The sequence below is a fragment of the Theropithecus gelada genome, chromosome 11, assembly GCF_003255815.1.
Source record: "Theropithecus gelada isolate Dixy chromosome 11, Tgel_1.0, whole genome shotgun sequence".
NCBI classification, from domain to species: domain Eukaryota; kingdom Metazoa; phylum Chordata; class Mammalia; order Primates; family Cercopithecidae; genus Theropithecus; species Theropithecus gelada.
This window is the reverse complement of record NC_037679.1, coordinates 115826772-115841237: the sequence shown is the minus strand read 5'-3', so window position 1 is coordinate 115841237 and position 14466 is coordinate 115826772. Positions and strand designations below refer to the sequence as shown.

The window sequence follows — 14466 nt, the reverse complement described above, 5'->3', positions numbered from 1 at the left end:
GCTACTGGAAAGGAGCTGGCTCTGCAGGTCCCGCCCTCCCCCGGGTCGTCCCTCCCTCTGGCCTGCTCCCTACCTCCCGGAGACTCGCGCTCGCCCCTTCCCCGCCCGCCCCCTACTCCGCGACAGCGGCGGCTTCCGAGGTCTGGCGTGCGTCAAAGCCCTAACTGGGAGGCTGATTTGTGGAGCATCCCCCCCGGCCCCCCCAGTCCCTCCTCCTCCCACTGCAGTGGCCAAAGGAGTTGAGCTGAGCAGGGGGAGGGGAAGATCGACACCCATCCCCCTTCCTCTAGCCCTCCCTGCGTTTAGATTCAGTTGCACCTTTTATTATTTTAACTCTTCTCCATAGGACACGCAGCCCCCAATCTGTCCCTCCGGCCTGGGCGGCCCCTGGTCCCGCGCGCCAGGATGGGAGAGCGAGGGACCTGCCCGCTGCCCGCCGGCGTGTGCAAGGAGGTCCAGCCGCCGCGCCCGCTGCCCGGAGTCTGTAAGTTTCAAAGCTGCTCCGGGGGAGGGGAGGGGGAGGCCGTCCGCGTCCCCATAAATGATTTAAAATGCAAAACACCGGAGAGGCTTGCAGTGTTGGATGGACTTTTCGGGGCGCACTCCCTACTGCAACCCGCAGGCTGTTTGGGTTTTTTTTCTCCCCCCGCACCTTGTATATTTTATTCCTTCGTTTTTTTAAAAAAAAAAAGTTTTCAATTTTTCAATTTATAATATTATGATTTCCACAGGAACCTTTTTAACTGTTTTTTTAGATGCAACTCATTCTTTCGCATTTAAAATAATTCTTATAATTTATAAATTCTATAGCACACCACTTATAATTTTGTCAGATTACACGTTATTTATACTGCGCAAGGAGTCACGGCCTTTGCTTACTTCTAAAAATAACGGCGGAAGAATTTCCCCTCTTTACTTTTAATATTGCTACATCATCTAAGTACTTTAATAAGTAAGTAGATCGTGCACCCAACTGGTCTTAATCTTCTTGATTGACGCCACGTGCTGTAGCCTTGCACTAATTTACAGACGCGGTTCATCGCAGAGAATTATCTTTGAGCCTGCTGTTTACCGGAAGGCTCTTGGTTTTATTTAGCTAAGGCTATGCCCATATGTGTTCAGAATGATAAGAAGAATTGGAACAGTTCTTTTTATTAAAACCAAGTAATTTTTCTGAGATCCCAGAACTCAAGCACAAGCTAGATTCATGTTTGGGTTAGTGAAAAATCACAGTTTTGGTTTTGCATGTCACCTCGTGCATGTACAAACCTGTCCTTGAATACAAGGACCAAGAGGTGAGCATAGGGTGGGTTTTTAAGTTTTTAATGAATGTTTCCCTCGTGCAGGAGGACGGGTGTCCAGGGACGGAGAGGCAGGTGAGAGGCAGGTGGCTAAGCTGGCTATGGTGACAGGACGATGTTGGCCAGAAAGAGTATCATCCCGGAGGAGTATGTGCTGGCGCGCATCGCCGCGGAGAACCTGCGCAAGCCGCGCATCCGAGACCGCCTCCCCAAAGCCCGCTTCATCGCCAAGAGCGGGGCCTGCAACCTGGCGCACAAGAACATCCGTGAGCAAGGACGCTTTCTGCAGGACATCTTCACCACCTTGGTGGACCTGAAATGGCGCCACACGCTGGTCATCTTTACCATGTCCTTCCTCTGCAGCTGGCTGCTCTTCGCTATCATGTGGTGGCTGGTGGCCTTTGCCCATGGGGACATCTATGCTTACATGGAGAAAAGTGGAATGGAGAAAAGTAGTTTGGAGTCCACTGTGTGTGTGACTAATGTCAGGTAAGAATGTAGTGGGATGAGGCAGGGGTTGAAAACAGTAGAGAAAAAAATGTCAAAATGCCTTTTCTCTTATCATTCTGTTATTTAACTGAAAGTGAAATAAAGGGTTTGTTTTAGAATCTCCAGAAACAAAAAAGCACAATAAAGAACAAAACCTAACACAGTAAATATTTTTTTAAATGCAACTTTATGGATGAAGAGTCTCTGAAAATCTGAGCTTCAGTCCTTTGGACTAGCCTTGAAAATGTTGTACCAGTTATCAAAAAAAAAAATAAATAAATAAATGTAATTCAGAGGATAACACAGAGTGCTTTACTCCAAAAGCACGCACGTTTAGTTCAGTATGAAAAAGCTGCTGTCCGTAGTTTCAGTGTCCACAGGTAAATATCTCTGATCAACAAAAAAATATTGTGCTAGTGGACATTTTTCTATGACTCTTCTAACCCATGACACTTTCAGAAATAATAAAAAAAAAAAAAAATAGGGAGGCCCTAGGGGGAGAGTGTCCTAGATTAAAAATCTACTAAAAAATGAAATAAATATCATCCCTTCTTTATCGAGATTATCATAACATAGCTAATTGCTTGCATAAGATTCAGAAATTAAAAGTTGTGCTAAGATTCAGAACTAGAAATTGCTAATTTTTAATGAAAATTAGTCCAAAATTTTATGGAAGGGGTTATATAAAAGCAATTTAATTTTGTACTCTTCTTTCAAAGTTTAAATAGAATAGGGACAAGACAGTTCTTAGATACCTAACTTTGGCTTCTTTCTCATATCATAAGTATCTCAAAGGCAGGTAAATTGAATTTGATTTCAGTGATTCTCCTCTCTTACTTTCACATGGTTTAAGAACATTTAGTTGAGGTGATTTGTTTCTTAATTTTTTGTTGTTGTTGGGAGGTGGAAAGAGATAAATTATATCAATTACCAAGATGTTCACTGTAAATCAAAACAGTAGTAATAATACTAGAAAATTTTTCAAAACATTTTTAAAAGAACATTTTAAATTCACATAATTCACAAAGCAAGGAAACTTGAAAAAGCATTATGATACCAGGAAACTGTAAAGGATGGGACCTCCAGTGACTCTGAATCTTATGAAGCTAGCATATCACTGCAGAAAGTGGACCCCAGACTGAACTTGTCCACCCTTCCATTTGCTAAGTAACTACAATGCCAGCCTTTCAAGGAGGAAGGCAGCATTAGTGTGCGGAGATCACACACCACAGATTTCAGATCAATTTTTGAGGAGCAAAAACTATTGAATTGATGTATTGCTTTTAATATTGATTAGATATTCTTTTCTTTTTTCAAACTTGTCACGAACTGTTGTCTCAAAGAAAATGCAGTTGGAAAACACAGGAGATCATCAGTATACCAAGACATAAAGAAAACACAATACTTAAAATATCCGTTAAAACATTCAATAGATATTCTAAGATCAAATATCATTATCTATAATATATCTCTTTAAGAAACTTACTGGCACTGATAATTGGTGAATCATTTTCATATCAAAATAAATTTTTAATCTAAATTATATGATAGATACTGATAAAAAAAGAGATAAAAAAATAACAGCAAACCTTAAAAATATTCATTCTCTCTCAAAGAGAATTTAAAAGGTGACTAATAATAATTCTAATTCTTTGCATTTTTCTCTTTGTAAATTCAATGTCCAATCATATCACTAAAATTGGAAACATTTTTCATTGAATATTCACCAGTATTTCCAAATAATGTTTGACCATTCTTCTTTTAGAATGACTCATTTTCTCCTTCATGTATTTTCTCCTTCAAGGCGTCTCTTTGACTCCTTCATTTAATATGAGTCAAAAAATAGACCAATATATTTCCTCTTTCTCAATATTATCCAGCCTACCTCTCTCTGTAACAGAACAAAGGAACAGCTAAACACTTTTATCTCTTGAGATTGTTTAGCATAGCAAGTGTCAGTAAAAAGCTGGATCTTCTACCATATGTAATATTTAGAATTCCTAAACAATATATAAAATATCCACATGAACAGTCTCTTAAACCATTAAAACAAGTCATTTGGGATATTGATCATTAGACTGCTCTCTGAAGTATGGATACATTATCAGAAATCAGTGTTTTATCCATACCCTTTCTCTGGGGTCCATTTTTATTCTTCGCCATGTTTTGGGGCTATACCAGATATCTTTTTGTGGGTAGCTGGTGCAATAGGCAATTACTGTAGTTTTCCATGAATCATTTTAGCACCAAAAGAAATAGGCAACTTTCGCACTCCACTTAAAAACTAATCAAAAGAATAATCCACGTATTCTTGCTTATCCCTCATGGTTTTCTACCAAAGTGCACTGTATATACCAAGTATTCAAATGTTTTTAAACATTTTTCTCACCTGCTGTCTGTAGCATTAATAAATAGGTAATACTTTGAGAGATTGCTAATGTGTGGCTTGTCTTCTATAAAGTTAGAGAAGTTGGAAATTGGGGTTGGGGGCAAAGATAGGACTAATCTCTTTTCCATGAAGAAGCCATAGCAGTACTAGTTGTGAAATTAAGTGTTATAAATTGATAGTAATAAATGTGGTGCTTCCCATATGGGGGGAAATGAGAATCACCCGAGAACTTTACAAAAGCATCGTACCCAGATCCAACCTCAGCCTATCAAATCAATGTTTATTCACTAAGATAGGGAGTAGATGTTCTATTTGAAAAAGCTTCCCAAGAAAATCCTACAACTTCTTGGTTCCTTCCCTTTGCTTCTTTCACAGGAATAGGCCAAAGCGAGAAAATTCAAGTTAGTACAATATTAATTGCAGATACACCTTAGAGATATTGCAGTTTTGGTTCCAGACCATTGCAATAAAGCAAATATCACAATAAAGCCAGTTACACAGACTTTTTGTTTCCCGGTGCATATAAAACATTTACATTATATTGTAATCTAATAAGTATGTAATACCATTATGGCTGAAAAATGTACATATCTCAATTCAAAAAATAATATTTTAATGCTAAAAAATGCTAATAATCATCTGAGCCTTCTGCAAGATGTGGTCTTTTTGCTGGTGGTGGGACTAGCCTCGATATTGATGGCTGCTGATTAATCCAAGTGGTGGTTGCTGAAGGTGGGGGTGGCTGTGGCAACTTCTTAAAATATGACAATGAAGTTTGCTGCATCAATTGACTTTTCTTTTCACAAAAGATTTATCTGTAATGTGTGATGCTGTTTGATAGCATTTTACCCACAGTAGAACTTCTTTCAAAACTGGAGTCAATCCTCTCAAAACCTGCCACTGCTTTATCAACTAAGTTTATGTAATCTTCTAAATTCTTTTTTGTCATTTCAACAGTGTTCACAGCATCTTCACCAAGAGTAGATTCCATCTCAAGAAACCACTTTCGTTGCTTGTCCAGAAGAAGCAACGCCTCATTCATCTGAGTTTTATCATGAGATTGCAGCAATTCAGTCACATCTTCAGGATCCCCTTCTAATTTTAGTTCTCTTGCTATTTCTACCACATGTGCTCCCTCCACTGAAGTATCAAACCCCTCAAACTCATTCATGAGAATTACAATCAACTTCTTCCCAACTCCTGTTAATGTTAATATTCTGACCTCCTGCCATGAATCACAAATGTTCTTAATGGCGTCTAGAATGATGAATCCTTTCCAGATGGTTTTCAATTTACTTTACCCAGCTCCATCAGAGGAATCACTATCTATATCAGCAATAGCCTTATGAAATGTAAATTTCTTAATAGGCCTTGAAAGTCAAAATTAATCCTTGACTCATGGCTGTAGAATGGATGTTGTGTTAACAGGCATAAAAACAGCAATCATCTCCTTCTACATCTCCATCAGAGCACTTGAGTGACTAGGTGCATTGTCAATGGGCAGTAATATTTTGAAGGAATCTTTTTTTCTGAGCGGTAGGTCTCAGCAGTGGGCTTCAAATATTTAATAAATCATGCTGCAAACAGATATGCTGTCCTCTAACCTTTATACTGCTACTTATAGAGTGCAGGCAGAGTCACTTTATATGCTTTAGGGCTTCCGGATTTTCAGAGTGGTCAATGACCATTGGCTTCAACTTGATGTTACCAGCTGCATTCGTTCCTAACAAGAGTTAGCCTGAACTTTGAAGCTTTGAAGCCAGGCATTGACTTCTGTCTAGCTATGAAAGTTGTGGGTAACGTCTTCTTCCAACAGAAGGCTGTTTCATTTTCAACACTGAAAATCTGCTGTTTAGTGCAGCCACCTTTACTAATTTTCTTAGCTAGATCTTTTGGATAACTTGCCGCAGCTCCTCCATCAGCACTTGGTGCTTCACCTTGCACTTTTCTGCTTTGAAGGTGGCTTCTTTTCTTAAGCCTCCCGAACCAATCTCTTCTAGCTTTAAACTTTACTGTTGCAGCTTCCTCACTTCTCATCCTTCATAGAATTGAAGAGAATTAGGGCCTTGCTCTAGTTTAGGCTTTGGCTTAGGGGAATGCTGTGCCCGATTTGGTCTTTTGTCCAGACCACTCGGACTTTCTGCATCTCAGCAATGCAGCTACTTCGCTGTCTTATCATTTGTGTCTTCACTGGAGTAGCACTTTGAATTTTTTGCCAAACTTTTTCTTTCCATTGTTCACAACTTGGCTGTTTGGCACAACAGGCCTAACCTTTGGCCTAGTGTGGCTTTTGACTTGCCTTCCTCACCAGCTTAATCATTTTTGCTTTTGATTTAAAGTGAGAGGCAGCAAATATTTCCTTTACTTGAACGCTTGGTGTTCTTTGTAAGGCTATTAACTGACCTCATTTCGATAGTGCTGTGTCTCAGGAAATAGGAAATCCCGAGGAAAGGGGGAGAAACAAGGGAGCAGCTGGTCAGTGGAGGAGTCAGAACACACACATTTATCGATTGTTTGCCGTCTTATATGGGCATGGCTCATGGTGCCCCAAACTAGGGGTTCCCAGTCCTTGGGCTGCAGACCAGTGCTGGCCTGTGGCCTGTTAGAAACCAAGCCACATAGCAGGAGGTGAGCAGCGGGGGAGCAAACATTACCTCCTGAGCTCTGCCACCTGTCACATCAGCGGGGGCATCAGATCGTCATAGGAGTGTGAACCCTATTGTGAACTGCGCAGGTCAGGGATCTAGGCTGTGGGTTCCTTGTAAGAATCTAATTCCTGATGATCTGAGGTAGAATAGTTTCATCTCGAAACCATTTTCCCCACACACACACCCCAGTATTGTCTTCTACAAAACCAGTCCCTTTGCCAAAAAGGCTGGGGACAGCTGCCCTAAACGATGACAATCGTGACATCAAATATCACTAATCACACATCATGGTAACTGATGTAATAATAATGAAAAAGTTTGAAATCTTGTGAGAATTACCAAAATGTGACACAGAGACACAAAGTGAGCACGTGCTTTTGAAAGAATTGTGCTAACAGACTTGCTGTACAAAGGTTGCCACAGACCTTCGATTTATAAAAATGCAGTAACTGCAAAGTACATTACAGCAGAGTAGAATAAAATAAGGCATATCTGTATGAGATCTTGACATAGTCATTTACTAGTTTCTGCCTCTAGTTCTCCCTTTTGTCATTTCAGTATTCTCCAGAGCACCTAGAGTAGCGCTCCCCAACCTTTTTGGAGCCAGGGACTGGTTTTGTGGAAGGCAATTTTTCCACTGATGGGGTTGGGGGATGGGGATGGTGTGGGGATAAAACTGTCCCACCTCAGATCATCAGGCATTAGATTCTCATCAGGAGGGGGTAACCTAGATCTCCCACATGCACAGTTCACAATAGGGTTCGCTATCCTATGAGAATACAGTACCTCCACTGACCTGACTGGAGGCAGAGCTCTGGTGGTAATGCTGACTTACCCACTACTCACCTCCTGCTGTGTGTGGCCCGGTTCCTGACAAGCCATGGACCACTACTGGTCCCTGGCCTGGGGGGCTTGGGGACCCCTGACTTAAAAGAACAAACTTAGATCATCAATAAGACACTTTTCTTTCCAAATGGAAAACCATTCCCTTCTATTGAAAATACTAGTTGTTTAGAATAATGTGTTTTATACCAGTTTTTTTAGCACTGTGCTATTTCTATATGAGATACAAAATAAGTATTAGCTAATGATATGATTTTAAAGATTATAAATAATAATTTTACTCAGTACTCAGTACCTTCCATATGACTCAAGTCTCCTAAACATAGATATGCAATAAATAATAAACATCTACCTGCTAGAAAGTTTTACAGAGTAAACTGTGCCTTTGTGAAAGTGAAGTATGTCGCAATGTAAAATATGCCTTTATATAAAAATATATTAATCTTCTACACAGTTAGGCCCATCACTACATGACCTGTGAAACATTAATAGAATGTTACTTAGGCCTTAGCTTAAAGGAGCTTAATGAATTAATAGAATGTTAATCTCCAGAAGTCTGGAGGTAGATGCATGCGAGAGAGAGAGAGACTGTTCTAAACACAGTTTAGAATTTGGCATTTTACAAGGTTAAGTTGGCTAGTCTGTCTGCAAGCATTTAAGAGTCTCTAGTGGAAGAAAATGAAAAGTTCAGCCTGGCATATTATTTCATTATTCAAAATGTGACCTGATGGTGTTCTTTTCTGATATCCTTCCTCACAGGTCTTTCACTTCTGCTTTTCTCTTCTCCATTGAAGTTCAAGTTACCATTGGGTTTGGAGGGAGGATGATGACAGAGGAGTGCCCTTTGGCCATCACGGTTTTGATTCTCCAGAATATTGTGGGTTTGATCATCAATGCGGTCATGTTAGGCTGCATTTTCATGAAAACAGCTCAGGCTCACAGAAGGGCAGAAACGTTGATTTTCAGCCGCCACGCTGTAATTGCCGTCCGAAATGGCAAGCTGTGCTTCATGTTCCGAGTGGGTGACCTGAGGAAAAGCATGATCATTAGTGCCTCCGTGCGCATCCAGGTGGTGAAGAAAACAACGACACCTGAAGGGGAGGTGGTCCCTATTCACCAACTAGACATTCCTGTTGATAACCCAATCGAGAGCAATAACATTTTTCTGGTGGCCCCTTTGATCATCTGCCACGTGATTGACAAGCGCAGCCCCCTGTATGACATCTCAGCAACTGACCTGGCCAACCAAGACTTGGAGGTCATAGTTATTCTGGAAGGAGTGGTTGAAACTACTGGCATCACCACACAAGCACGAACCTCCTACATCGCCGAGGAGATCCAATGGGGCCACCGCTTTGTGTCCATTGTGACTGAGGAAGAAGGAGTGTACTCTGTGGATTACTCCAAATTTGGCAATACTGTTAAAGTAGCTGCTCCACGGTGCAGTGCCCGAGAGCTGGATGAGAAACCTTCCATCCTCATTCAGACCCTCCAAAAGAGTGAACTGTCTCATCAAAATTCTCTGAGGAAGCGCAACTCCATGAGAAGAAACAATTCCATGAGGAGGAACAATTCTATCCGAAGGAACAACTCTTCCCTCATGGTACCAAAGGTGCAATTTATGACTCCAGAAGGGAATCAAAACACATCGGAATCATGACAGCAAGATAACCGCAAGACAGTCTTTTATCAAGTTGCCATGGTTTATGCCAGGCACTGTCAGACTGAACCAGAGCTGGAACACAATAATGTGTCTTTCCACATTTTATTACACTAAATGATATTCATATTCAAGCAACAGCACTTTCTGTAGTAATAAAAAGTAACACACAAAGTGGAGGATTCATGGCTTACGCTTGTTTCATATGTGTAGAATTCTCAGTGATATGCTTAAGTTATGTGTAGGGGTGGGTATGCTCTCGTTTCTCTCAATTTGAAACACAAGAATTACTAATAGTAACAGGCCTTGAGCACAAAATTTGGTCAAGAAATGAAATCTGTTTGAAATGCTTAGTTGGTGAAACCACAGATCTCTCTGTTACTAATGATCACTCTGGAAATGCAAATAGAATAGGAGGAGAAAAAACAAAATCATGTTAATGCCTTTGTATATCAACCTTCTCCTGTCTCCATGATACTGCATTTGGTAGGAAGCCTGAGGCAAAAACTGCTTAAGTGGATGTGTTTGTAAGTGGATTCGGTTCATTCACTTGGTCTGTCGGTGACTCCTGAAGGTCTCCTGGTCCATCTCATTGCAGCCTGTTGGGCAGAGCTGGACAAGGTGTCTTTGGAGGAAAACTAAGTCTTGTCTCCTTTAGGACTGGGTTCCCAACACTGACAATCACTTCCTTCAGCTTCTTCTTCTTCTAGAATCCCCACAGGGAAATACTGTATTGAATATTTTATTAAAACATTTTCTTTGTACTCACTGTAGTTTTGTGATTCCTGTTTCACAAAATCATCCCAAGTTAAAACTCAAGAAAAGATGTTTTTAGAGCCATATAACAGAGATGTCAAAGTGATAATACTCACTCTGAGATTCCTCTCTCTCAAATCTGTTTGTTCCAAAACTAGCTTTTTTTGCTTTGTTTTGATTTCATTTCAGGTTTTAAAATGTCCTCTTGGTTTCTCAATCTGAGCCTGACATACCATAAAAATGCTATAAGCTTTTTTTTTTTAAATCTTCAATCTCCCATCTTAAAACTATACTTCCTTCCCAGTAATATCTGAATTTAGACTTGGTATTTATAGATTTAGCATTATCTCATTTGCTAAAGTGAGATTTTCAATCAACGCTTCATTTAAGCATCTTTAGTGCCTGCTTCTTCAAGGAAGGGATGAGAGAGGAGAGAGAAGTACTAGGTTAACAAGCTATATATGGTCTTATTCTTACATTTTATATAGCTAAACATCAGAAAGCTGAACTATTGTGAAATCTTTCACACAGATCTGAGGGTTTGTATTTATGAACATTGAAATAGGCAGGTAATTATGAAATGTTCTGTCTTAAGATACATGATTCTCACCAGGTGAACGGAAATTGTTTATCAGGTCATTGAATTAATCATTCCTGAAAGGGTTCTAACTGTTCCTCTGAACTCCAGACTCACAGATCAAACAGGCACCTGAGGCTCCACTTGGATACTGAACAAGCGTTTCAAACTTACTACGTCTAAAACCAAATGCTTCATTCTCACTCACAAAACCTGTCCTCCTCCCAGTCTTTCTTCCAATCACTCGGGCATCAAGTCATGACCTGGAAGTCGTTCTTGCTGCCTCTTTCATACCCTACATGCCATCCATTAGCAATTACCTCTTGGCTCTCCCTTCAAAATATATCCAGAATATGACCAATTCTCTCTACTCCACCACTTCCTTCATAGTCCAAGCAAGGATACTTGTTACCCAGTATATATGCATGCATCTGTAACAATTGTTTGAATATTAAAACATTTCTGTCTAGGTTGCTAAAGACTATCTTAATAAAACTTAACCCAACAGCAACTACGGAGGTGGATATCAGACCTCAAAACAATTCTGGAACAGATGCAGGTTCCCACCTTCCCACCCCAGGGCAGGTGAGCAGACTCAGAGGCAGCTGCCACACCATCCAGCAATAAGAACGTGGATAGCGGCCTCCTGCAGCTCAGTAGCAGCCCAACGTTTGTAGAGGTGACACAGGCTGTGCAGCAGGTGATGTCAGGACATAGTGAAGCTGAGATGTCCAAGGTCTAGAGAATTCCCTGGCACCAGGGGCAAAGCTAGCTATGGAGTACAGGCAGTTCCCCCAGGCACCGTCCAGCTGCAACTAAATGCTGAGTGTCAAGGACCTAATGACTGTCAATATAATGGGCATGTCAACGAAAGGTTATGACGGGCTCCCTTTGTGTCAAGTTGTGGCTCAGACAGGGACATCATTTAGCTAGAGACAGCCACACCAAACCAAAGGTTCCATCAACAATTTCTAAAAATCTGAAAATATTTTAGAGAGTATTAAAATGATTTTGCTAAAACATATTTCACTGGGTAAGCAATTTTGAGAACTACATAGTTTTAGAAGATAAGACTGACTGTACATATGTATGTGTACATGTATGATTTTGCCTTACATATTCTGTTTAAATATTATTTATATTCAGTATTTTGGTTCTCTGCTTCTACCCTTTCTTCCGCCTCCACAATTCATACAGCAGGAACAATATTTTTTAAAATCACAAGTCAAACTACATGACACCTCTTCGTAAAGCCCTCTTCTGCCTTTTTCATTTTCTTTTTTCTTTTCTTTTTTGGAGACAGAGTCTCACTGTGTCGCCCAGGCTGGAGTGCAGTGGCACGATCTCAGCTCACTGCAACCTCTGCTTCCCAGGTTCAACAGATTCTCGTGCCTCAGCCTCCTGAGTAGCTGGGATTACAGGCGTGTGCCACCACACCTGGCTAATTTTTTGTATTTTTAGTAGAGCCAGGGTCTTACCATGTTGCCCAGGCTGGTCTCAAACTCCTGAGCTCAGACAGTCTGCCCACCTCGGCCTCCCAAAGTGCTAGGATTACAGGTGTGAACCACCATGCCCAGCCCTTTTTATTTGTCTTAAAATGCAAACCAAAATCCTTACCAAGGCCGACAAGCCACTACATCTCATTGTTAGCGCTCTTCCCCTCAGTGACTCCCACACTTTTCCACACTGGCCTTTCTGCTCTTTGAGAAAGAGACATACGGCTCCTGCATCATCAATTTGCTTCTACCTGGAGAGTTTTCCCTCAGAAAGCCTCATGAGTCTCCCCTGTCATGATTTAGTCTCTGCTCTAGTGTCACCTCGTGAGGAAATATAGTGTAATAGTTATAAAAACAGACCCAGAAGCCAGACTCCCTAGGTTTCAATTTCAATGCTAACATTTAGCATCTGTAAGGCCTTGACAAAATTAGCTTCTTTGTGCCTCAGTTTCTCCATATATAAAATCAGAATGAGTATAGTATCTACCTCACAAATTTGTTGTGAGGATTAAGTGAGTTAACATATACAAAGGGCTTAAAAGAGTATAATTCATTGGCCCAGGAAAAACACTTGAAATAAAGGATTTCCTTTATTTCAAAAAAGGCAAAAGGCAATAAAAGAAAAAAAAAGCATTACCTTCAAACTAATTGGCTTCTTAGTAAATGACTGATTCAATGCATTACTCTTCTTCTCTAGGACAGAGATGAAAGAACTCTGCAACATGAATCTGATCTCTTGAAACCTCTGCAGCAGAGGCCCTTATATCTGCCCACTCCCAGTTGCTTTTCCTGATCCTTTGATACCTTTAACAGACACTTGCCTGTCCTCAAACATTGTCATGTGTAAAATACTACAACGTGTAAAAAGGAAACATTTTGCATACAGAGATTTCTGCTTGCACTTGTCTATCATATATTTATTCATTTAGTAATATATATTGAATGTCTGCCGGGTCTGACATTTATCATCTGGCAAAAATAACTAGGTGTGTCTATTTTCTTTAAGGAGGAGCAGAAATTGATAGCCCGGGTATATGCTGATTCTGTAGTAAGTAATCAGAGATGGAAAGTATCAGGTAAGAAAAACTGGAATACATGCCAGAATTGGAAAAGAGACACTTTCATCTCAAAATCAAAATCCAAACATACTGCTAGTTACTGAGCAGGTATGGGAAGACAATGGAAGACCTAGAACTGTTGCACATACAGCTTTGCTGAGAGCTGGATGAGAAAATAGAACATTGTCCTTAGAACTATCATTTTTCCCTGCTTTATCCCCATACCATAGTTTTATTCGACAATTCCTTATTGTTTGCATCTTAGCTCAAGACTCTTTCTAAAGAAAATCGTTGTTGCCCTTGCCCAAATATCCCTGGCCAAAATGTTCTGACATGTAAGTGTGTCTGAGAACTGACAGTTTCCCAGCAGCTGAAGGAAATGACCTTAGTTCCCAAAGAAAGTCTAACCCGCAGAAAAGTTAGTCATTTCATGAACATAGGGCAGCATTTTCTCCCCTCCAATATTTGGATTTCATTTTGTTGTAGTTGTTGTTGTTTAGCCACTTGGCATTCATGGAGCCAGAAGTTTCCCCTTTGATAATAAATCAATTGTAGATAAAGAAGAATGAATGAAAAGACATCTACATCTCCTGGGACTCCCACTCCCAACTTTTGTTATTTTCAGCATGGAAGGTAGAGGCAGAACTGTAGTTAGTGTCTCCAAGGACCAGTGCATTAAAGTAACCATAACAAATCCTACAGGCTGTTTAAGAGGAAACCCAAGGGCCATGCTCTTCCCATGATCTTTATGCACAATTCTCATCAATGGTGATGGGAATTTCCCCACAGACCTAGAAAGGATGTGACTCTCAATTACACCCCTTGATAATCGCACAGATCAAGTTTAAGTTCATGAAAATCTTAATCAGTCTTTAACTTCAGATCAAAATATTACGTTGGAGCCCACTTTCATTTTAGGTTATTTACATCTTCATGAATACTCTTTTCAAGAGGTGTTCCAGTTCTCATGAACATTTTCTTGGCTGTACCATATGGCACTCCTTCCTCCACTCCAATACTCCCGGGGGTAGTTGGAATGAAACTGTTGCCTTACACTGAGTTTATCTTAATTATTTGAAGGAACAAAAATATTAAATCTGGATTTCCACATACTATTGGATTGCTTCAGTGGGTATGGAAAAGTGGAGGCTGAAATAGTTGTCTGTAAAACTGAAGTTAAGATATGTAGTACTTCAAAGGGCTTCACTTATTTGCCATTGATTGTTGAAGAAAGTTCACATTCTTTACA

General features: G+C 40.3%; 1 protein-coding gene across 1 annotated transcript; it reads left to right on the top strand.

Annotated features, from left to right (window-relative positions):
* The first annotated feature begins 208 nt into the window (after positions 1-208).
* Positions 209-10094, top strand: KCNJ8 (potassium voltage-gated channel subfamily J member 8). The gene is made up of 3 exons (XM_025402382.1): positions 209-484; positions 1347-1790; positions 8430-10094. Exons 2-3 carry the CDS (start codon positions 1417-1419, stop codon positions 9328-9330), a joined length of 1275 nt encoding a protein of 424 aa, XP_025258167.1. The 5' UTR covers positions 209-484; positions 1347-1416; the 3' UTR covers positions 9331-10094.
* The last annotated feature ends 4372 nt before the right edge of the window (positions 10095-14466 follow it).

What these genes read in the sequence shown, in the direction of transcription:
- KCNJ8 (XM_025402382.1), top strand. Translation starts at nt 1,417, where the DNA reads ATGTTGGCCAGAAAGAGTATCATCCCGGAGGAGTATGTGCTGGCGCGC. An exon ending in GTGTGTGTGACTAATGTCAG is followed by an intron (nt 1,791 to 8,429) that starts GTAAGAATGTAG and finishes CCTTCCTCACAG; the next exon opens with GTCTTTCACTTCTGCTTTTC.